Here is a 25,342-nt window from a genome sequence, read left to right on the forward strand (position 1 = left end):
TGCCACGGCCTCCCGAGCAGCTGGCACTACAAGCGTGTGCCACCATGCCCAGCTAATTTTTTTTGTATTTTAGTAGAGACGGGATTTCACTGTGTTGGCCAGGATGGTCTCGATCTCCTGACCACGTGATCTGCCCACCTCGGTCCCCCTAAAGTGCTGGGATTATGAGCGTGAGCCACTGCGCCTGGCCAGTGTGGCCATTTTAACAATATTTATACTTCCTATTCATGAGCATGGAATGTTTTTCTATCTGATACTGTCATTTCTAATTTCATTGAGCAGTGGTTTGTAATTCTCATTCTAGAGATCTTTCCCTTCCTTGGATAGCTGTATTCCTAAGCTATTGTGAATGTGATTGTGTTCTTTATTTGTCTCTCAGCTTCGATATTGTTAGTATGTAGAAACACTACTGATTTTTGTATGTTTTGTTTCTTAAAACTTTGCTGAAGTTGTTTATCAGATCAAGGAGCTTTTGGGCAGAGACTATGGGATTTTCTAGGTATAGAATCATATTGTCTAAAACCAGGGATCATGTGCCTTTACTCTTCCTATTTGTGGCTGTCTTTTATTTCTTTCTCTTGCCTCATTGCTCCAGCCAGGACTTCCAGTACTATGTTGAACAGGAGTGGTGAGAGGGCATTCTTGTTTCATTACAGTTTTCAAGGGAATGCTTCCAGTTTTTGCCCATTCAGTATGACGTTGGCTGTGGGTTTTTCTTGGATGGCTCTTCTTATCTTGAAGTATGTTCCTTCAGTGCCTAGTTTGTTGGAGGTTTTTAACATGAAGGGATGTTGGATTTTATTGAAAGCCGTTTCTGTATCTATTAAGATAATTATGTGGTTTCCGTTTTTAGTTCTATTTGATGAATCACATTTATTGATATGCATATGTTGAACCAACATTGCATCCCAGGGATAAAGTCTGCTTAGTCATGGTGGATTCACTTTTTGATCTGCTGCTGGATTTGGTTTGCTAGTATTTTGTTGAGGATTTTTGCATCTATTTTTATCAAGGATATTCACCTGAAGTTTTTGTTGTCATCGTCATGTCTCTGCCAAGTTTTAGTATCAGGATGATGTTATCCTTATAGAATTAGTTAAGGAGAAGTCCCTCCCCCTCAATTTTTTTGAATAGTTTCAGTAGGAGTGGTACTAGCTCTTCTTTATACATCTAGTAGAATTTGGCTGTGGATCCATGTGGTTCAGGGCTCTTTCTGGTTGGTAGGCTTTTTATTACTGACTCAATTTCAGAACCATTATTGTTCCATTCAGGGATTCTCTCTTCCTGGTTCAGTCTTGGGAGTTTGTATGTTTCCAGGAATTTACCTGTTTTTTTCTGTATTTTCTAGCTTGTATGCATAGAGGTGTTCATAGTAGTCTCTGAGGATTTTTAAATATTTCTGTGGAGTCAATGGTACTGTCCCCTTTGTCATTTCTGATTTTGTTTATTGGGATCTTTTTTTCTTTATTAGTGTAGCTAGCAGTCTCTCTCACTTATTCTTTCAAAGAATTAATGCAGGGATTCGTTAATCTTTTATGGTTTTTTGCATCTCAGTTTCTTTCAGGTCAGTTCTGATTTTATTTTACTTCTGCTAGCTTTGGAGTTAGTTTGCTCTTGTTTCTCTAGTCCCTCTAGATGTGATGTTAGTTTGTTATCTGAGATGGGATTTTTATGTGGACCTTTAGAGCTTGTACATTTCCCTCTTAACACTGCTTTAGCTGTGTCCCATAGAATCTAGTATGTTGTATCTTTAGTCCCATAGTTTCAAAGAATTTCTTGATTTCTGCCTTAATTTCATGGTTTACCCAAATGCCATTCAGGAGCAGGTTGTTTAATTTCCATGTAATTATATGGTTTTCAGCAATTTTCTTAGTATTGATTTCAATTTTTATTGTACTGTGGTCCAAGAGTGTGGTTGGCATGATTTCAGTTTTTTTGAATTTGTAGAGGATTGTTTTATGTCCATTCGTGTGGTTGTTTTTATATTATGTGCCATGTGGTAATGAGAAGAATGTATATTCTATTGTTTTGGGTTGAAGAGTTCTGTAGATGTCTATTCAGTTCATTTGGTCAAGTGTTGAGTTCAGGTCCTGAACATCTCCATTAATTTTCTACCTCAGTGATCTGGCTAATACTGGCAGTCGGGTGTTGAAGTCTCCCACTATTATTTTATGGACATCGAAGTCTCTTTGTAGGTCTCTAAGAACTTGCTTTATGAATCTGGGTGCCCCTGTGTTGGGTGCATATATATTTAGGATAGTTAGGTCTTCCTGTTGCATTGAATCCTTTACCATTATATACTGACGTTGTCTTTTTTGATATTTGTTGGTATAAAGTCTGTTTTGTCTGAAATTAGAAGAGCAATCTTGCTTTTTTTCAGTTTTCCATTTGGTTGGTAGATTTTTCTCCATCCCTTTATTTTGACCGCATGGGTATCTTTGCATGTGAGCCTGGTCTCTTAAAGACGCCTACTGTTTAGTCTTGCTTCTTTATGCAGCTTGCCAGTTTGCACCTTTTAATTAGGACATTCAATCCATTTACATTCAAGGTTAATATTGATATGTACATGATCCTTCATTGTGTTGTTAGCTGGTTACTATGCAGACTTAATTGTGTAGTTGCTTTATAGTGTCACTGTTCTGTGTACTTAATTGTGTTTTTGTAGTGGCTGATAACGTTCTTTCCTTTCCAGATTTAGCAATCCTTTCAGGACCTCTTGTAAGGCAGGTCTGGTAGTAATGAATTCTCTTACCATTTGCTTGTCTGAAAAGGATCTTATTTGTCCTGTGCTTATGTAGCTTAGTTTGACTAGATAGCCACTTCTCGCTTGGAATAGGCTCCAATCTCTTTTGGCTTGCCAGATTTCTGCTGAAAGGTCTGCTGTTGGCCTCATGGGGTTCCCTTTGTAGGTGACCTGCCTATTCTCTCCAGCTGCCTTTAACATTTTTTCTTTCATTCCAACCTTGGAGAATCTGATGATTATGTATCTTGGGAATGGTCCTCTTGTGTAGTATTTTGCAGGGGTTCTCTGCATTTCCTGAATTTGAATGTTGGCCTCTTTAGTGAGGGTGGGGAAGTTTTCATGGACGGTATCCTGAAATATGGTTTCTAAGTTGCTTGCTTTCTCCTCATCATTTTTAGGGATGCCAGTGCATCGTGGATTTAGTCTCTTTACATAGTATTTCTCAGAGGCTTTGTTCATTCTTTTTTATTCTTTTTAAAAAAAATTTTGGCTAGGCACGGTGGCTCATGCCTATAATCCTAGCACTTTGGGAGGCCAAGGCAGGATCACCTGAGGTCAGAAGTTCAAGACCAACCTGGCCAACGTGGTGAAACCCCATCTCTACTAAAAATACAAAACATTAGCCAGTCATCGTGGTGGGCACCTATAATCCCAGCTACTCAGGAGGCTGAGGCAGGAGAATCTCTTGAACCCAGGAGGCGGAGGTTGCAGTGAGCCGAGATTGTGCCATTGCACTCCATCCTGGCAACAAGAGCAAAACGCCATCTCAGAAAAGAAAAAAAAAAATTCATCTTAGTTCAGAGAACCAGTCTTCAAGCTCTGAGATTCTTTCCTCAGCTTGGTCTATTCTGCTATTAATATTAGGGATTGCATTATGAAAGTCTCATAGTGTGTTTTTCAACTCTCTGATCAGTTTGGTTCCTTCTTACAATGGCCATTTCATCAATCAGCTCCTGTATTATTTTATGGTAATCATTAGATTCCTTGGATTGGGTTTTTGCTTTCTTCTGAATCTTGATGACCTTCATTTCTATATTCTGAATTCTTTCTGTCATTTCAGCCATTCCAACCTGTTTAAGAACCTTTGTTGGGTAACTAATGTGGTCAGTGGGAGGAAAGAAGACACTGTGGCTTTCTGAGTTGCCAGAGTTCTTGCACTGGTTCTTTCTCACCTTTGTGGACTGATGTTCCTTCAACCATGGTATAATTTGTACAGTCGGTTGACTTTTCGGGATGTTTTTAGAGTCTGAGGCATTGTACAAGGTTTTTATTTGTAGCTGACTTATTGTCCTTAGTTTCACAGGAGGGTTTATTAACTAAGTATTTTCAGTATTGAAGTTTGCACTCTGATTGAAGTTTCATGGCTCTTAAGCGTAATGGCCAGTAGGTAAGCTCTTGCTCAGCCACGTGGCTCTTCTGTATTTCCTCACTATTGCAGCTGTGCTCCCTGTCAGTGCTCTGAAAGTGTGGGCTCCTCTCCTACTCAAGTGCTGGCTGCAGATCTTGGCTTGGCACTCCCAGGCTGCAGCCCTGGGGTGAGCTAAGGCTTTATGTTCTCTCCCAGCTTGGAGGCAGCAGGGGAAGGGACCTTGGCAGTGGCTATGGCAGAGGGCCTTTCCCTTGTCTCTGGGGTCCACCCCAGAGAAATAGCAGAACTGCTGCCAGTCGGTGTGATTGGCTTTGAGTAGGACAGCTGCGTTGTGGGCTCAAGCTGGGGGGATCCTGGGGGAGACAGACTGACCTCTTCTTAGGGCAGTGGCAGCTTGCTGGAGGTGTGGTTAAAGCACTCTGGGTCTTTGCTCCTTTCCTAGTACAAGGGTAGCAAGGGCAGTACCACTGCAGTGGCAGTGGCAGAGGGGCTTTCGGTTGCCTCTGGGAGCTCCACTTCAGAAACACAGATCCATTGCTACTGGGATGTTCAGCCAGGGGGTGGGGCAGCTGTGCTGCTGGCCTGAGCCGGGAGCCCCACCGGGTGAAAGGTGGGGTGCCGAGGGCTCACAGGGAGGACATGGGCTCCTCTCTGTATGGTGAGTATGTCATGCTAGCAGTGCAAGTAAAGCCCTCAGCCTCTCTGTTTCTTCTCTACTCCAAGGGCAGCAGGGGCAGAACTCTAAATGAAGTTTTCATTTGCATAGTTTCAGATTTCGGCCTTCACTTGTTTGGTATAGAAAATATTGATACATTTTGAATCTCACCTGATTTTACCTTCCTTCATTTCCCCTCTTGACAGTTTTTCTAAAATCTCTGAAATGACAATGATCAGAGTAACAGCAGTAGACACAATAAATAGTGAAAATAAATTATAAATAAATTAACAGCATATTGGTTCTTTTCCCTAGCATTGCAGTCCTGTGTGTTTAATAACAACAAATATTTTCAATTATATAACTTAATATAGAGAATTTTACTTGTTAACCTCACTTTGTTAGCACACAAATGAAGAATATGGAGTAAGATCTATTTTTACAGAAGCAGAGTAGTAAAGTAGAAAGAGTCCACTGCAGCAGAATCTCTGATGCCACTTAATTAGCTGTGTCACTGAACTATAGGTTCCTCATTTGTGAAAACAAAACAATGGACCAGTGAGCTCTGAGGTACCCTCAAGACCAAAATATGTGGCTCTATGATGATGGTTTCCTTTTTTTCTTTCTTTTTGCTGCTGAGAACAAAGTATTCAAACCAAGGAAGATTATGAGTAGTCCTACTTAGTTGGATACTGAGTTAGTAGAATTTGATATCCAAATTCTTCTAATATTAGAATTCTTCTGAGTTACATTAATAAACTCTATTGAGTACTAATAGAATAAACCTCTTTATTCGAAATTTTGGATAATTTGCAAAGGAAATAGAAACTGTGGTTCTGTTCATAACCTCTAAAAATTAAACTAGGAAGGGATGAACAAACAGAAAAATCTGTACCTGTGAATATGAGGAATATGAGATTTCACTTTTTCTTACAAGCAAGTCAGTGATTTTTTTTTTAGCTTTGTTAATTCTTTCAGCAAATGTTTACTGAATATCTGCCATGTGCCAGGAGTAGTGCCAGGCACAGGACTCCTGCTGTCCTTGAAGAGTTTTGTGGGATGTGCTGACCTACAGGTACATACAGTGAGCTATGGAATTTTTAAGGCAAACAATTTGATTTAAAAGAAATGTTTAGTTCAATAAAGGTAACATACGCAGAAATTAGCTTAAGACACAGGCTTGGTCTTTAGCCTTTGAAGAATAAATTGGGTCAGTAGTGGTGGAATATGAAATCAAAGGAAATACTATGTGCTTTCTATGTAGATGAATATATGCACCAGCATTTGGATGTTTAATGGTATTCCTCTTACAGCCGTTGGACATACCAGATGGTCGAAGAGCTCCACTTCCTGCTCATTACCGGAGCAGTAGTACTCGCAGCATTGACACTCAGACTCCTTCTGTCCAGGAGCGCAGCAGTAGCTGCAGCAGTCATTCACCCTGTGTCTCCCCTTTTTGTCCCCCGGAATCCCAGGATGGTAGCCCTTGCTCAACAGAAGATTTGCTCTATGATCGTGATAAAGGTAAGAATGGAATTGTCCACTTAGAGGGTTTGTTATGGGCCTTGCTCATTATACCTTGTCTTAGACCATTACATCTTTTTTTTTTCTTTTGTTCAGTGGTGACATTGTCAAAGATTGGTTAATCTAGGTTTCTTTGTTCATTGGTTTCACATACCCCCTTTTTTGTGACTCTAACAAACATCTTCCATAAATGTGTCAGAGAAGCACAGCGCATGGTTCTAACAGCTAATAAAAGCCATAAAATGGAGTGTGTACAACTTCATATAATGCATAGGTCTTTTCCTTGGTATTGTCCAGAGCGGATGATGGTTATGGTAAAGTTAGCTTTACCATGGTAAAATCAAGCTTAAAGTTAGATTTTATAATCAGATTGATTTGCGAGGAAATAACTTCCAAAAATTCTGTTGGAAAAAGTGAGTGTATTTTTAACCAAGTTTACAAAGCTTAGTGAGTACCTACAGGACATCAGGGATTATATTATAGTATGTAGATAAATTATTAACTGTTGAGAACATCTGGGATTCTTATTTCCTATCAAGCCCAACTATCTCTCCATGTTCTTCTATCCTTGTGTCTGCTTGTCTACCAACACTTCCTGGGTTCTTTCTGTTTCTAGCCCCCTAAGACCTAGCTACAGAAGGCCATATAGACTGCCCAGCTTCTTCCTTCCTAGCTACTTACAAAGAAACACTGAACTTATGTTTATAACAAATTTACTGCTTGTCACCATAGAGAAATAGGTCAATGGCAACAAAATTGTAAAACTATACAAAGTTAGACAGTTTATAAAATCTTGCAGGAGTTTTATGGTCCTTGTTCTCAATTGACCCCATCCCCTATGATTGATGTATTGTTGTATGTAAAATGCCCAGATCATAAGTGCTCAGCCAAATGAATTTTTACATATGTGTGTGCTCCTGAAACCACTACGTAGATCAAGTATAGACATAGAAGATTTTTATTATCCCACAAGGCTCCCTTGCGCCTCTTCCCAAATAGTATCCTTCCTCTCTCCACTTGAAAGTAACCACTTTGCTGACTTCCATCACTGTAATTTAATTTCCCCTGTTACTAGACTTCATAGAAATTGAATAATGTGGTATATATTCTTTGTGTCTGACTTCTTTTACTTATCATTATACCTAACTCTTCTAAGATATTAAATGGAAGCTACTTTGGACTTTGTCCTCTGCTTTTCTATGTGGGTAGATCTTAACAGTTCTCCCCTTTCTTGTTGACTCTTTCATTATTGAAGGCCTTGTGGACCCCCTTCCTTCATTAAGGATATATTGAATATAGTACCAGGTGTCTCTTGGCTTCATGTGGGAAGTCTCCATTTCTTAAAATGTCAGACTAGGAAATTTTCATTTCACTGAAGCATCCTGTGAGAATAAACACCTTTAATCACTTCCTCACAACCTTTTAATGTGGATGTTTCATAATAAAACATCTTGCTTCCAGTAGGAGTGTTTGTTTTGAAGGTAAATGGAAATGATAAATAATAGTAACTTGTTTTAGGTTGTGTAGGTGGTAAATGGAGAAACCAGTCTGTCTTCATTCCATACTCATATTATTTGTTATTAAGTACAGTTCAGGTTGGCCACTTTTGCTACTTAACACTTGTAACTGGGGTAAAAATGAAAAGTAGAAATAATGGTGGCAGTACAGCTAGACAGTTAATTCTGGAGTTCTGTTTTCTTTAATACTGTGGATAATTGAGAGATGCTGAACCAAAAAGAAAATGTATTGAGAAGATGGTAAATGAGTTCCATTTTGGTTAACTGGTTGTGAGATTGCCTTCAGGGCCTCCCAGTGAATAGTGGTTTCTGTAGTTCACAGGTCTTCACTTACATCATAAGTTTCAAACAGTGCATGTTCTTTAATATATAATAGCTCTTTTTCCTAAAGATGTATAATCAATTTTATTATGAGAAGGTATAATCATGTCACTCTCCTGCCAGGGTCTTTTGCAGGAGACATTGTAACATAGAAGTTAAGAGTAGCACTGGCTTTGGGACCATAGGAATGCATTTGAATCCTGGGAAGTTTTGGACATAAAACCTGCATTAATTCTCAAAGATTTAATGAATGGTAGCTGCTGCTATAAAAATAGTCACCTTTATTATCACCTGTTAGTTTCCCTAATCCTTTCAGGAAAAAATATCAATTATTTAATACACAGCTTAGTCAACACCTCCTTCCCTAGCCTAGTCTGTGTCAATTATCTAATAAGATGAATTCTGACCATTTCTTAGACAGATTAGACCTTTTCCTAAGTTTGCCTTTGTTGGTATATTTTCCTCTGTGCCCTTTTGTTCTTACATACCAGACATCTGCCTGCATAACACTAATTTCTTTATATTCATCCTCTGGTTTTTTTAATATGTAAAATGAGAACATTGGTTCAGATCATCTCTAAAGCTAAGGTTTTTTTCCTAATAGTTAAAAAATATTTCTTAGTAAAATAGGGTAATAATACCTTCCTCATATCATTGAGGTTACATGAGATACAGCAAAATGCTTAGCACAACTTATTGGCACATGGCAAACAATTAGTGGTGATGAATGTTGCTTAATAGTGATTTTTAAAAAATCTCTTTAGAACTTATATAGAATGGGTTTCAGAATTATTTAAGACATTTCTCTGTTTTCTACAAGATCACCTCAGTTTGAGAATTAAAGCCCCATGACATCAGTTTCATAATATCTACCATATTTAGCTGAGAGGCATTACTTTGTGATTAAGATCAAGTTGATGTTACTACTCCCTGGAAAACTGTGTAGCTCTCTGTTATGCAATACAAGGTTTCTAGTTCTCAAATCAAATACCATCTTTATAAAGAGAAAATTAAAATAGCACCTATCCCTTTTATATATGTAACTATGCACACATGGGTGTGTTAGAATTGGGAGTTGAGGTTTATGTATTTCAACTGAGGTTATACTTCTAGTTTATTTAAGGAACACTTATTGAGCATTTATTGTATGTCAGATATTGTACTGGAGAGTGGAGAAATAGAGATGAATAAGATGTGGTATCTGTCTTTAAGGAATTTATAGTGTAGTAGCGAGTAATTAGGAATGTAAACAAATAATACACTATTATACAGTGATGTTTAGAATACTAAAAGTATAAAGGAGGGAGTTGTCCAGAAATTTTACAATTTCTGGAACTAATATATGTTATGTCATTCAAACTGTAGGCTAGTTTCTGACTCATTTCTTCTTTATGTAAAGCCCAAACTCTGGGTTTTGCTATTTTTAAATATACTAATTATTTTTGTGATCCCAGCATTTTGGGAGGTCAAGGCGGGCAGCTCACTTGAGGTCAGGAGTTAAAGACCAGCCTGGCCAACATAGTGAAACCCCATCTCTACTAAAAATACAAAAAGTTAGCCAGGTGTGGTGGCATGCAGCTGCAGTCTCAGCTAATTAGGAGGCTGAGACAAGAGGATCACTTGAACTTGGGAGGTGGAGGTTGCAGCAAGCCGAGATCACGTCACTGCATTCCAGCCTGGGCAACAGAGCAAGACTCCATCTCAAAAAAAAGATACTAATTCTTTCCTATAATGTATGTTTTCTACAATAAATCATAAATTGGTGTTTTTTTATTAAAGACATAAAAGGAAGCTGTATAGCTTTCCTAGAGCTTTTCATCATTATGAAAACAGAATTAATTCTATAATTTTGAAGTCAACTAGGATTGATTTGATTTGGAGTACCTACATGTTCTGCAGTTGCTGTGGAGAGATTTGTTCTGTGGTAGAGTAACTAGTTCAGACATCTGTAGGAGCCTGGATAGACATGGAGGGAGAGGGATGGCTGCAGTGAATAGCTGCCCTAATGAGGGATGTGCTGCTGAGCTGATTATTTTTCTAGTATTCATTTTATATACGTATTCTTTTTCTGACTTTGCTGACATCATTTTTGTGTGTTCCTAACATCTATTCGCTATGAATTATGTATAATTTGAGACCTATAAAATAATTTTGTATTATCAATGTGCATCGCACATTGGTTTTTTTCTTTGCCTGTATGGATTGTAATGCCAGGACAAAAACACTCTGTCAAGAAAGTTTCAGCTATTGAGAGACTTGTTTCAAGTGAATGGGTTTTTGGTGTTTCGTGTTGATTTTTTACTAGATTTTTCCAGTGACCTAAAGACTGAAGGCAACTTGGTCACACTGGTCACATGTGTAAAGTTTCCAGGCTAACTAATAGCCATAGGAACTACTACTGCTCTTCTCTGTGTGAAGAATTCAGAGATCCAGAATAAGAGCACTCATCTTGACATCATCAGAATGTACCCTAAGAGGTAGCTTACATTCTTCCACATTATCATACCCAAAATAAAGTTCAAGGAACAAAAATAGCCATTTATATAATACAGATGGCAGTGTTGGAATATTAGTTTCTTAAGCAGCTCTGCCAGCGTTGCTTGATGGTAGCCAAACTGGTGCTGGGTAAGCCACAAAATGTAGACTTCAGTCAGCTACTTATCATTGATCTTTGGCACAGTTCACTTATGCAGTTGTTATAAAATTCTGCAATTTTGCAGGATATTGTGGAAACATTGATTATTGTAATCATGAAATAAATGGAATCGTTTGATTCAGGCCAACTACTGAGTAGAGTTGTATTCCAAGAGTCCCTAAATTGATTACTTGTAATTTAAGCTATATTTTCCTGAAGGAACAGTGTACACTATGTGGATAGAGTTTCCCAAGCCAATGCATATAAGCCTATTTAACTCATTCTGTGATTTAACTCATAAATATTCGTATTGCTAAACTTTTAGTGTTAGGACTGAGCCTCCCTTGGTCTTAGGAGAAAAAAATCAGAAGTATTAATTTTGTCTTTTCAGGGTCTAGGGTTGACCCTAGGCAGACTTTTGAAACAGACTGCTTTTGGCATCTTCCTATTCCTTTATACATATATTTTAACATACTTGTATTTATCTCTAGGGCTGTATTTCTTGACCTTTTTTTGACCTATGCCCTTACTATGCTTTAACCCTCTATTTTTTAGATAAATCAGCCAAGATTTTATGGCACTTTTCTTTTGGGGGTTTATATTGTAAAAGCAGATATGATGGGTATACTACTTAGAGCCACCACACCTTGAAAAATCACTGCTTTTGAATCTGGATGCGTTTATCAAAATATTCTCTTTGTATGGTTCTAGGGCGCTTATTATCCTAGAAGAACCTTTTGGTGGTAAAATTACAGCATATAAAGATATTATTCCAACAAAGGAGTTAGTCTATAGGTTAAAATTGATCTATTCTAGAATTCATGTCCCTAAGGTCATTTTACCTGTCTTTCAAGAAAGCATCTTAAGATACATACATTCCAGTGTCTAACAGCACAAAATAAGTATCCAGTAAATGCTCTTGTCCCTTCTTTCTGAAAATGTTAACAATTGTAACAATGGCAGATACTGTGATAGCTGTCTATGAGTTATTATTCATAATTCAAAACTACTTAAATATACAACTCAGTTTTAGCCATTATTGCTCAGTTTAGAATATAAGCAAATCAAAAATTTTTAACATACCTGCATGTATATTTCACTTAATTGTTTGTCTATTTACCATGATGTTAGCTCCAACAAGAGTAAATGACCATATTTTGGTCAGTGCTTTACTTTCAGTGAATAAACTAGTGCCTAGCATGGTGTAGTGCTTAATGGAGATTTTTTTGAGTATTAAGACCTTTGTTCATGATATGCCCATTTTTTAATGGATATATTTTTATAGCTTTGTTGAAAATGTGTTTTCTTTGAATTGTTAAATTTTATGTTAGGCTTTTAATGTTCATGAAGAGTGTGTGATACTCTTCATAAAAATAAAAACCAAGAATAATTAAACTAAGATTATGCTAAATTTAGTGATAGGCTTTTGGTGGGAAAGAGGCCATGAAGTTCAAATTTGCTGTAGAAATAAGGGGAAAGGAAGTAACTGCTAAAACTGTCTCATCTTCCCCTTCTTGCTGTTGGTCATGCTGGTAACCAGTAAACTCTGGTAGTAACTGGGTGGAAAATAATAGGGTGTCACCTAGGTTCAAGGAAAAGGGAATCTGTTGGAGTTTTCCTCCCCCATTATCTTTTGTGTTCCTCTGAGAAGAAGTATCAACTCAGAGGGACCACTCCTTACACTATCTCCTTGTGACACTGACAGAAGGCAGACCCAGTGAAGCTCTTGCCTGAGCCATAAGCCTTTAATTAGAAACAGAATGTTAGATTGGAAGGAACTTGATCATCTAGTCAGCTCCTCACATCTCTAATAAAGACACTGGAGTTGAGATAGACCCAAACTTAGTGAAACAGATAGCATAACAATAATGAACATTGACTCTGGGGCAGCCAGGTTGAAGCCCTGCTCTGCCACTTAATTATGTGCCCTTGGACAAGCTACTCAATCTATATGTATCTCCTCACCTATAAATTGGGGATAGCTGCCTCATAGAATTGTTATGATGATTAAATGTGTTCAGGTGATTTTATTTTTATTATTTCCAGTATTACCACAGTCCTATAGGTAGGTGACATTGTCATTATTAAAGGTTCCAGAATCTGAGGCTTAGAGAAATTAAGTAACCTAGCTAATTTCCATGGCGTCTACATGCCAACAAAGATATTTTGTAGGAACCTGATTACATCTTGCTGCCTTTACAGAAGGAATAGTCTTTATATGGGCATTCAGCTGTGAAAGGGCCCGGTGTGTACAGAACAGTAAGAAATTGAACGGTTGGGGTATAGGGGTGAATGGTGGAGAGAAGAAAACAGTGAGACTGGAGATTTAGAAAGTCCACTATTTAGGCCGGGCACGGTGGCTCACGCCTGTAATCCCAGCACTTTGGGAGGCCAAGGCAGGCGGATAACGAGGTCAGGAAATCGAGACCATCCTGGCTAACACGGTGAAACCCCGTCTCTACTCAAAATACAAAAAATGAGCCAGGCGTGGTGGCGGGCACCTGTAGTCCCAGCTACTCAGGAGGCTGAGACAGGAGAATGGCATGAACCGAGATCACACCACTGCACTCCAGCCTGGGCGACAGTGCGAGACTCCGTCTTAAAAAAAAAAAAAAAAAAAAAAAAAAAGGCCACTATTTCATAAGGGTCCTTGTAAGCTTTGCTAAGAGAAAGAAAAGCCAAGGAAAGATCTTTTGTCAGCTAAAGGATAGGACCAGCTTCACATTTAAGAACTATAACTCACGTTGACACAGAAGTAGAGGCAGTAGGAGGGCAAGATAAGTAGCCATGTTAATAGTCTAGTCTTGTGATTTTCAAACTTTATTTATTCCACACCCTTGTCAGCAATTTTGAATCTGTACCCCTAATAAAAGTTTATATATTTCTAGGTGATATATGTATATAATTCATTCTACAAACTGTTAAAGTTTACTTGTTTTAAAGGATTAAAAGTGTGTATAAATGTAGAAATAAATATATTTAATAGCTTTATTTTTTCCTACATGTCAGCAGATTGTTTCATGCCTCTTAACTGGGAGACCACAGGTATAGGGCAAAGATGAGGAGACATAGCAAGGTCAGAGGAACTGGAGGAAAGGGGCTGAAGAAGAGTCAACAGCATTTGGTGGCTAATTAGATGTATGAGGTGAGGGAGGAGGAGGAGATGAGGATGACAGCAAAGTTCTTATGAAGTTCCAGCATGGGAGGTGCGGAAATGATTACCATCATTAATAAGGTAGTAAATATTGGAGATGGAATAGACTTTAAGGTGACTATAATGATTAAAATTCCATGTTGGTTTCTGCCTAAAGACATTATAGTACCATTTTCCTTTAGCAAGAATTTTTTTAAAAAGAGGAAATGCTAAATTTTATCTAATGTTGCGTTGACAACATTGATAGCATTTTGCTTTGCCTTCTCTTTTGAACATAGTAAATGCTTAGTAAATATTTAAGTGAATATTTAAAATTGTAGTGAAATTTTTATTAGAAGTTCCAATGTTCTTTTTTCCCTAAATGTTAGTAAAGTTTACTTGTTTTTAAAGATAAAAGGTAAATATGTATAATGCACTGATTTTTTTTCCCCACACGTCAGCAGATTGCTTCATGCCTCTCTTACTGGGAGACCACAGTTGTAGGATACCTTAGGAGCAGTTTAACATGAACAATGTGTTTCAGTTTTTTGTTTTTTTTTAAACTGATGTTCCTGGAAATTTTGCCATTTAATAAACTTGACAATATAAAAATTAAGATTGTATTACAGTGATTTTCTTGAGATACCTACTTTTGCGCAAGATACAAAATATTTTGTGCAATCCAATTTATTTTGTTTAGTTTTACCATTAAGATTTACAATCATTATTTTAGCCTATAAATTGCTTTGAGGACACTTTTCAGTTTTAACTGTCATATCAGATTAAAAGTGACTTGTTTTCATTTTTAATTGTCATATCAGATTTAGAGTGAGTAGTTAGCATATCAACAATAATGATTAGCACTGTTGTTCTGCATATCAAGATTATGTTGTGGAAGAAGCACTGTACTTATTTAGAGTACACAAAAACAAAAGAGTAACTTTTTGGCTTAATTTGTAAGTTGGCATCAATTTAATTCATACTTATGGAATGAGAAGTGATTACAAAATATAAAATACCTCCTACATATAATAAATATTTAATTAATGGGCCTTGGAATGTAAGTTGAGTCCCGGTTATTAAAAAATCAATCTGATTTGAAACAAAGTTTATAAATGTAAGTAATAAAAGGTTCTGATGTCATGTTTCCCCTGTACTCTTTGCTGAGTGCTGATCTAAAGGAGATCTTACATATAGCTGATGTCTTGGTTCATTACAATTCTTTAGTATTCTCACAAGGTGTTAACTTTGAATTTTAGAAAAACCTTAGAGGCTCTTTGTAAAAGCCAAATGTTCTCCTTACTTGTAAGTTTCCAAGTTGGTCTTGGAGTTAACTGAAGATACAGGCTTTTTAATACAATTGGTAATACAACCTGATTCTTAAAGTTCATTGCCAAGAAATGATACACAATTGTGTGTTTCTGCTGATTTCATTAGGCCTTCAAACCCCATTATAGTTGATAATTTCATTTCCTGAAGCAAAATAAGCATATTTTAACACTAGAGTAGTAATTTTAAGTACTATTCAATCATATTTCTAATTTAATTCTCTTGGCCAATTTTATGCTTTAGTATGTCATTGAGTAAAGTGTTGGTTGAACAGTGTACTCACTTTCCTAGTCAGTTAACTACCTGGGAAAGATAGAATAAGAATTACATTCTACTGGTTATTGCTGCATATACTATGAAAGTATTTTCTTTGCATAGTAGTCTATAGAATCTGCATGCTTTAAGCATTGATTTTAATTTCAGGATGATAGATCTCTTTACACTAAAGGATGCCATCATGAACTGGCAGAGTTCATGTCAGGCAGTTATAAACCTGGACAACCTGGTACTCCAGGTATTATTCTGCTTCTCTCTCAGAAATAAAATTGTATCTGTATGTACCGGAGTAGAGTACACAAATCTATTAAAAACATTTCCTTTACTCTCTTCTGTCAAGAGGGAGCAGAATAGGCACTTAATTTTTGAATGGTTCATCATTTTTAATTTTCAAATTAGAAATGATGTGTTACTTTTTACTATAATAATAATATTCAGCGCTTACTGTGTTTCAGGCACTATCCTAATCCTTTTTTTGTTTGTTTTTTGGTTTTGGAGTTTTTTTTGTTTTTTGTTTTTTGTTTTTTTTGTAGAGAGGGTTTCCCCATGTTGGCCAGGTGGTCTCGAACTCCTGGCCTCAAGTGATCCTCCCGCCTCAGCCTCCCTAAAATGTTGTGATTACAGGCGTAAGCCACTTCGCCCAGCGCTTATCCTAATCCTTTTACATATATTTTTCACAGCTATCATGTCAGTGGTATTTTCTATTTTATAGATCAAAAAACAGAGGGATCAGACTTACCCTATGCCGTGCACCTAGGCCTAGGAAGAAGTCAGGTGGCCTCACTCCAAATCAATGTTCTTAACCATTTCATGATTGGTTTTCAGATATGGCTGTGCTTCAGGTGCACGTGGGAGCTTTACCCCCCACCTCCCCACCCCAAGGCAATGCTTGGCTCCTCCCCAGACTAATTAAATCAGAATATTTCAGGAATGAGGTCTAGACATTGATCTTTTTAAAACATCTGATAAGTCTAATGTGAAAGAAAACTCTGGTTAAGAACCACTATTCTATTATTGCTTGTTTTAGAATCAATTTTACTTAATTTAATAAAGTAATGTGATAGAGATAAAACACATCTATAGACTTAGGGCTAGAATAGAACCATGGCAGAGATTTTACATACTACCTGCATAAATGAATCAACCTTTATATATGTGATATATATATTTTTGAGACAGGGTCTCACTGTCACCCAGGCTGAAGTTCAATGGTATGCTCAAATGTATAATTTTTTATACAAGAATTGTGGGCCCCACAATATACCAGATATAATAAAAATCAGAAGAATTTCAGAATACTCAAGCTATACAAGTACATGTAGTTTAATGAATATTGTTTCTATATGAAATTCCAAACTTGAATAACTTCTCTAATTTTTCCAAACTCTAATTTAGTATCATATGTTTAAAAGTATTTCAGAAGCTACTCGTATTTTAATGGTAAATATGGTACAAATGCATATGTATGATCTGTTATAAAACAGCAATCACATTTTTCCATATTGATTTTCAGAGTTGAGTGATTGTTATAAATATATACAAATGAGACTTGTGAATACAGAAAGATGTGAATAATTATATTCACTGCATTTAATTTTATTGACATTAGCTATGATGTTAAAAGTCATAAAGTAACATTTAACCTGATCTCAACTGTATTTCTAGTTATGATCCTATATTATTCTCCAGAATACCAGAATGAGAAAACTTACCATTACTGGTAAACAAGAGAGACTCAATTAAGATTACCATGAGACTTCTCATCTTGAATCTCCTGAGCAGGCATATTTATATTTATAATGTTGTTATTGAAATGTGGCTATTAAATTCAACACAGAGTTTTAAATGAATAGTAATAGTTTGTACATTCAAGTCTGGAATGAGTAGCATAGGTTGGTCATATGGGTTGTTTTTAAAGCGTGCCGCTTTGTAAGGCAAGAAAAAATATATATGTAAAATATGTCTTCTTTGTATGTTAGAACTATTAAAGAAAAATCACAGAATTTTAGAGTTCATGAATGGCAATTCCTTTAATTATATAGAAATCCAGAGAGATGATTGTATTCCAGGTAACATAGAACTATATACAACAAGAGCTAAAGCCACAGACTAGATGTCTCCATTCCCTGACCCCTATTTACAGTCTCTCCGATTGCATACTTAACCTGAAGAAAAAACTCCAGATTTAGCAAATATTTGTTTATAGTCTCAAAATTTTTTTCTTTCAAGCTTTGCATTTCCAGACCATCTAACATTAAATACATATTCAATTAAAAAAATTTTTATTGAAAAGACAGATATAATAACACTAAACACTGCCTGTCTAGGATAGCAGTATATTTGTTTATTTAACATTAATACCCCCCCAAAAAGCAGAATAATGTTTAAGAGGGTAAAACTCTGTTAAAAGATGCACTTACAGCCTCTGAAATTAGAAATATTTTAAGAAGAAAAATTACTTATTCTAGATTGTTAACAGGAGGATAATCAGTTTTGCAGATAGATTAGCCAACTCACATCTAGCCTTCAGTTATGAGAAAGTCCTTTGAAACCATCAGTAAAATACTGAAAGAATGTGATAGGCCTGATGATGTAGTAAGAAAAAGAACACAGAAGACTGTGGCCAAGATGACTTTTCTTACGTGATAATAGGGTGGATCCTTAACTACTGACATGACTGCTAATGGCATCAAGCCCATGGTTTGAGGCTGATGCTGCTTGTGCCGTGTAGGCTAAGTTATGTCCAGCAGTAATCTCCATGGAGGCATCTCATGCCTTATCTGCTTGTATTTTTTAATTTTTATTTTAAAAATTTCTGTGGATACATAGGTGTATATATTTATAGGGTACATGAGATGTTTTGATACATGTATGTAGTGTGAAATATGCACATCATGAAGAATGGGATGTCCATCCTCCCTACTTACTTGTATTTTTGATCTCATATATTTCCTTTGCCTGGTTTGTTGCTGTTTGCATAGTAAGATAAGGTCAAGCCATATTTTTTATATTACACCAAATTTGAGGCCTTATTCTCATCAGATGTTTGGTTTTTTGTTTGTTTGTTTGTTTTTATCATGGACCAGTCTTGTCTAGCCTAGCTTAAATAGGGCAGCAAATTCAGACCTCCAATCAGGCTAATTATGCTTTGTATCAACCTGAGACAATCCTATTCCTCCTCCTTCCTCCCATTTGTTCATGCAAGATGTAGGATAAATATTAAACTTAAGAAAATTCTCAAATCTGAATGGTATATGAAGAAACCAAATTTCATTCTAAGACTTAATTTTTTCCAAGAGGCTCTTTGGCGCCTACTCTGTAGGATCATACATAATAATGATAGAGAAACTGTGTGGTTTTCTAGCTTTCCCAATAGTATAATGTTATTATTTTGCAGACAGTGGTTTCCCAGCCAAAGTTATAGCCTTGTTCAAATATAAGCATAAATCTGCATTCACAAGACTCTAACAAGTATTAGTGTGCATCAAGGGTCTTCTTCCTAAGCATGTATTATAACTTCATTAATGATGATAAAACATTCTTATTACTCAGATTTTAAATATTGGACTGTGTTCTATATTCTAAACTAAAGCAACTTATCAAAATTGTGATGAACATAATTATGATACTGTTGCTATCTTTCAAATAGATGAAAATAATACATATCAATAGATCATGTGCTTAGTATTTTAGCAGTGGGGATAGGTTTGCATTAAGTCAGAATTTGTTTAAATAGGACTATTGTATACAAACATGTTACTGACTTTACAACTTGGCATCTTACAAAAATAATGACACATTTTAGTGAATTTGAATTTCCAAAATCTCTTGCCAGGTAGGAAAGGGAGAAATTGCATATGGGTTTTATGGCTTTTCATGAATAGACCATTTTCTTTTTGGCCAAAAATATGAGGAAAACGTGTTAGGTAGAGATGTTTGGAGATTTTGCATGTCTTCTAGTAGCAAAAATACAAATTCTGCTGAAAAAGCCCTTTTATTATAAACATTTTAAAGGTAAAATTCTGAGCAAATTGTTTTTTATGTTGGGTAGGTAGAAAGAGACATTTTATAAACTTGTTTTTTCCCCTGCGTACGTGTTATTCATGATATTTAGCAAAAATAACATTTCTGCTAAGAACTTTTGTAATGAACATTATTCATTTTCGTTAAATTGGTTGGGCAGTGAGAAGGCATGTAGAGAACCCTGTATCATTATAATCTGTTTTATTCTTCTGTGTGACTTAAGCACATTGCCCCATCATTTGCATTCTTGAAATACGTAATAAATAACATATTTGTTTTCAGGATTACAGCTCTGTTGTATTCAAAATGCAGTTTTCTGGACCAAAATGTCCTTTTTATGTTCTATGGTATGGCAGATTACTGTTGCATTGCAGTTTTTATTTAGAAGAAATGTGCTACACAGGGTATAAGAAATAGCTTTGCAATAAAGGAGACTGGTCAAAGCATAGGGGCAGTAGTGGATAAATTGTGCAAAAGGCTGTTTGTTTGGAAATGAAGTTTAAAAGAGCTTTCAATCACTAGTTAATATAACTGCTTTAAATTTACAGACAGTGGGAGTAGCTCACCGTTACCCAAGTATGCTTCATCTCCCAAACCAAACAACAGCTACATGTTCAAACGGGAGCCCCCAGAGGGATGTGAGCGAGTGAAGGTCTTTGAGGAAATGGCGTAAGTAATGTCTTTTCTGTCAGCTGGGATCTGCAAAGCTGTAAAGCTTTTTACTGAGACCAGTTGATTACATATGAATCAACTACTCTATCCAGCTGATAATGTGTTTCAAGAGCAAATTATGTAAAGAGAATTGAATAGGCAAGAGAGATCTTACTGAAGGAGAATTGGAGTCTGTATGTTGGAAATGTATAAGCCAATACAAAGACACTTGGAAACTTATTCTGACTACCTGAAAAATCTATTTTTAATCATTAAGAATTGTCATTTCAGGAACTCTTAGTTTAGATGGTAACAAAGAGACTTTAGGAGCAAAGTTAATATCCATGTGTGACTAGCTTAAAGACAGTGTACTCCACAAGCCAGAAGATTAGTCTCCTTCCCTGTAGCCTCATCTAGCTTGCTTATTCAGACTTTCTGTTCACAAGGGGTTTGTTATCTTAATGAAATTTTAGTATGTGTAAGTTAGAAATGAAATTAGAAAAAGAGGTTCATGCTGTAAACACTGGGCAGAGTAGCTCAGAAGAAGACTGTGTGGTTCTTGGATGCCCTCATGCCTTTGTTCCAGTGCAGGTGCCTAGTGGAGGGTGCAGTGCTCTTGCAACACAGAAGGACCCATCTTGCAGGAGCTGATGGCTTAGCTCCTGGGAACGGGAGGAGAGGAAGGGCTTGTGGACCCAACCTCTGTTGAATTGACTGGCTTTTTGAGAGACCACTGAAACTCTCTCCTCCCCACTCCACCCCCCATCTGTGCTAGTGGAAGTCTATCTAGAAAGAAAAAAGGAGAAAGTGTTTAAATACGTGATGGACGAATGCCCCCTGCCTCTGGTATACTTTTTCTTAACAGAAAAGGTCATTCTAACTTTGCATAATCTTCAATTATAATGTAGAAGACTTTTCCACCTTCCTAAATAATTAAAAGCAAACTAATGATCTCTAAATATTTGCCTTCCTGGTTCTTTTGAAAATCCTTTTGTCTCAAATACCACTTCAGTGCTGTGTGCATGAATAGTCTGCCAGCTGACTTGTGCTATGGAAGATGTTTACCCCTCTGTATACACTTAACCCATCTCCTGCCATTTACATTTTAGCTGTTTTAGAGAACTCCAGTTAATTCAGAAAATGCTTAACTTTTTCTGTGTTCATGATTATAAATCTAATTTTGTTTTATGGTTTTAGGTCTCGTCAGCCTATCTCGGCCCCTCTCTTTTCATGTCCTGACAAAAACAAGGTTAATTTCATCCCAACCGGATCAGCTTTCTGTCCTGTAAAACTTCTAGGCCCCCTCTTACCTGCTTCTGACCTTATGCTCAAGAACTCTCCTAACTCTGGCCAGAGCTCAGCTTTGGCAACTCTGACCGTTGAGCAGCTCTCATCCCGGGTTTCCTTTACGTCTCTTTCTGATGACACCAGCACAGCGGGCTCCATGGAGGCCTCTGTCCAGCAGCCATCCCAGCAGCAGCAGCTCCTGCAGGAACTGCAGGGTGAGGACCACATCTCTGCTCAGAACTATGTGATCATCTAAAAAAGGGGGAGCTGGCCTCCACCCTATGTTCCATGGATTCGGAACAAGATTTCAGACATCTGCATGAGTGACAAACTTTCTGAACGCCACCACCACCAGTAATACTTATCAGCATCATAAAGTATCTCTTAAACACTGATCTTGGCAGGGACGGAACTCCTATTCAGCAGTTTTTGTGGAAAGCAGTAATGCTTGCAAAACGTGTGTGTCATTCAGCATTTTAAGTGGAGACTATGCATTTCATAGTATATTTGACAGATTAGTACTGTGTCCTGTGTTTTGTTCCAGATTCTTCAGTATAAATAAGCTCTATATCAAAAAGTTGCCTGTCTAAATAGAAAATGTCTTGCTGTGTTTTGTCCTATGGAAAATACTGTAATTCAGGATTATGTTTACAATTGATCCAGGTGTTTGTTTCTAACTTCTGTAATACATACAATGCAAAAAAAAAAAAAAAATGGCCACAACAGTTGCACAGTGCCCACCCTATGGCCTAGCTTCAGGTACTTCAGTTGAAGTCTAAACTCAGGTAACTTGGAATGTATATCATATTGGGATATTAACTATTTCACAGCTAAAAAGCTAAAGAGGGAACATCACTCTTTTGCCTTTCCTTATTTTATGCATTTCCCTTTCCTCATTACATTCCACATTCTTAGAATAAGAAGTGCATTCAATCCTAGGAGAATGATAATCCTGGACATGGGTGAACATGAGGAGAACCAGCAAAATCTGTGGTGTTTGACATCACTTTGTCATGTGGTTACAAGTAAAACAACTGTTGCATTCACTGTTTCAACATGTGTACATGTGGCTTTTTTAAAAGTTCAGGTGTTGCTCAGTAAAGGACTGTGACAATGTTGCAAATAAAGTGTTCAGTACTGGACTGTACATAAACATTCCACATTGTGTGTGATGAAATTTAAAGACAAGAATGTCTAGAGTTAATTTCAAAATAAGTGAAGTGTTTGACGGAATGGTTGAGATTTTTTTGTTTATGTTAGCCATCAGGGTCATAACTGTTACCATTTTATCTAAAGACAGATTTATATTTAGTTTCTCCCTTGGAAATTCTTTATTTTGCAGGTGAAAAAGTGACATACTTTTTGTTATTGTCTTCCTCAAGCAGTTTAGGTGCATGATCTTCATTTACATAGAATACTTGGGTCTCAGAATTGATGCAACATAAGCAGGTTTTTTGGTGACTTACAAGAGCTATAGTTTGAAGCTATCTCATTTAAGCCTCTCATAATACATAATCATGAGTAGTTTTGAAATTTGCAACCTGTGAGGTAGAGCATAAACTCAAGAAAATAGCCTTGAACTTGCAGACTTTTGACACAAGTTCTCCACAAAGTGTGAAGAGAGCCCTAGGCATTCCTGATTGGTCAATGGGAGAGCCTAACTTTCATTGTTTTTTGGATACAAAGAGTATCCAAAAGCGAAGTTTTTGTATTCCACTACTTTCAGTTCAGTAAAACCTAGAGTTGTTTCATCTGCGCCTAAAGTGTATGGCACAATTTTCTTAAGAATTAGGGGAACCAGGTGCCTACAGTTAAAGGAACGTTTCAGTTCCTTTCATTCATTCCTGGGTTTTTCTTTTATTTTCTAAGAAGGTTGAAGAAGGATGAGTGATAGAGAAGAAAGCAACACCATTGATTTTTTTTTTTAAGAAATGATATATATATGTATATGTTTGTGTGTGTGTGTGTGTGTGTGTGTGTGTGTGTGTGTGTATTCTGTGCATTATTTTGTCATGATCTCAATTCTCTTCTTTCCACCAAAGTTTGCCGTAATATTTTCTCCTGAAGGTGCATTCTGGCTCCTTTAAATTAGTCAGTGTTATATTGTAGGAGACTGTCATGGAAAAAAGGACTCAGTTTACTTTTGTCATTTTCACAGGGGAACCTTTTAAAACAATCTTTTCAGCAGCAGATACCTTTAACCCTAATAATCTCAGGCCTTGATGAAAATACTATATTTTGTAGATTATGGTTAAAGGGAGAAAATTACTAGTTCCGTAAGATAAATATGAGCTCCATTTGACTTCTGATATCTGGTTTAGCATTACATAATATGTTGATCTTACACTCTGCTTTTGTCCAAATAAAATGCAATAGTATCAATATCAATTTCAGAAAAATGGACTGAATATGCTTTTTTGGTGATTAAATCTGATGTACGATATTTATAGTGATGTGCTTTTATTTTCTCATGAGATACTAAATATTAATTGTGTTGTACATTTGTTCTTAGCATATATTAAAGTTTTGAACCAAATGTGTTAAAGCTTACGCTTTGCCATGTAAATTTCCCAGAAGTTGTTGAGCTCAAATGTATCCTACATCCAGCTGTAGAAATTTGTCAGAAATTGTTTAAATTTTGTATATAATTGTACTGTTTAATTCTAGCCATTGCGCTGAACAGTATTTGAGTTACCATATAATATGGCTTTACACAAGGAAATGTGTGGCTTTTGTTTTGTATTTTTTCAGTATAGAAGTTCCTGTGTCTTATTTAAATAAAGTTATTAGTAAAACTGAAATAGTTCACACATGTTTTTGGAAAGACTGGGGTTGTTGGTTCGTTACCCGACAGAGAGAAATTCAGCTCAGGGTAATGGTAGTTTTCTGTACTCATTGAGTTCCTGACCTGCATCTCTGGAGGTGTGGGGTGTCTAACTGGATCAGATTTCTACAACCTGGCTTCCTCTTGGCATTTAACTTACACACTCTCCATCACAAGGTGAGAAGCTAGAGGTCTTAAGTTCCAAGTCTTTGTACTGTTCCCAGGTATGATCACATTAAATAGAGAAAACATTGTTCTCACATCACTTTATACCTCCCAATTTATAGAAATGAGTTTAAATTCAATGAAATCATTTCAAAGGAAGTTGCATATTTCTTGCAAGCAAAGCTGCAGCGATAAAATTTAATTTTTTACTTTTTTATTTGTTTAGATTCAGAATAAGGTGGAGAAAAGCTTTACAAAACAAAGGAGGGTTGACATTATGCCCAGTTATCCAGACATGGATATGGTCTGGTAGGCCATATGGTAGCGTGAAAGCAAGAACAAAACACTCTGAGAAATAATTTATCAGCAGACTGTTGTTCACTTCCAAAGCGCATCTCAAAGGGATAAGATTTGATCTTTAAATTGAACTTAGAAGTGACCAGTAGCTGTGGTTTTGGCTGAGAAAAATAAAACGTAACTTTTTAAATGGTGGGATGTATCAGCTGTGTTAATGTTATTTAGGCAGGAAATTTTCTACTTTATACAACTTTAAATTTCCATTGCAAGTGAATTCATGTGAAGGAAAGTGGAATTCCTAGCCCCATCTCTTCTTGACTCGATCATATAATAAGTAATATAAACAGCCCTGAGAAGTTAATACAGTATTTGCAAAATCAGACCTCAGGAACAAGGAGGGGAATATTAGTCCTAAGAACTTGCGTGTTGTAACCCTATGCTAACCAAAAATAATCACTTGAAGTTTATTTATGAATATTGCAAACTGAGGGGTTACCCCCATCCCTCATCCTCCATCCCACAGTGTAAGGTCGCATCTAGCTCTGAAGTTTCATTGTCCCCTATATATTCTCTACCTCTCTCTGGGAAGCTTC

At 36.7% G+C, this 25,342-nt stretch overlaps 1 protein-coding gene across 6 annotated transcripts in view; it reads left to right on the top strand.

Annotated features, from left to right (window-relative positions):
- Positions 1-24,264, top strand: part of GLCCI1 (glucocorticoid induced 1) — a 120,450-nt gene extending 96,186 nt beyond the window's left edge. For 3 of the 6 annotated variants that reach the window (XM_518970.9, XM_009452643.5, XM_016957080.4), the window contains 3 exons: positions 6,081-6,291; positions 20,074-20,194; positions 21,374-24,264. In XM_518970.9, coding sequence (XP_518970.5) covers positions 6,081-6,291; positions 20,074-20,194; positions 21,374-21,719 — 678 coding nt within the window. In that variant the 3' untranslated portion in view covers positions 21,720-24,264. The remainder of the gene's footprint in view (positions 1-6,080; positions 6,292-20,073; positions 20,195-21,373) is intronic. The other 3 variants (XM_009452644.5, XM_054687380.2, XM_009452645.5) reach the window with 2 other exon arrangements.
- The last annotated feature ends 1,078 nt before the right edge of the window (positions 24,265-25,342 follow it).

The sequence above is a fragment of the Pan troglodytes genome, chromosome 6, assembly GCF_028858775.2.
Source record: "Pan troglodytes isolate AG18354 chromosome 6, NHGRI_mPanTro3-v2.0_pri, whole genome shotgun sequence".
NCBI lineage: Eukaryota > Metazoa > Chordata > Mammalia > Primates > Hominidae > Pan > Pan troglodytes.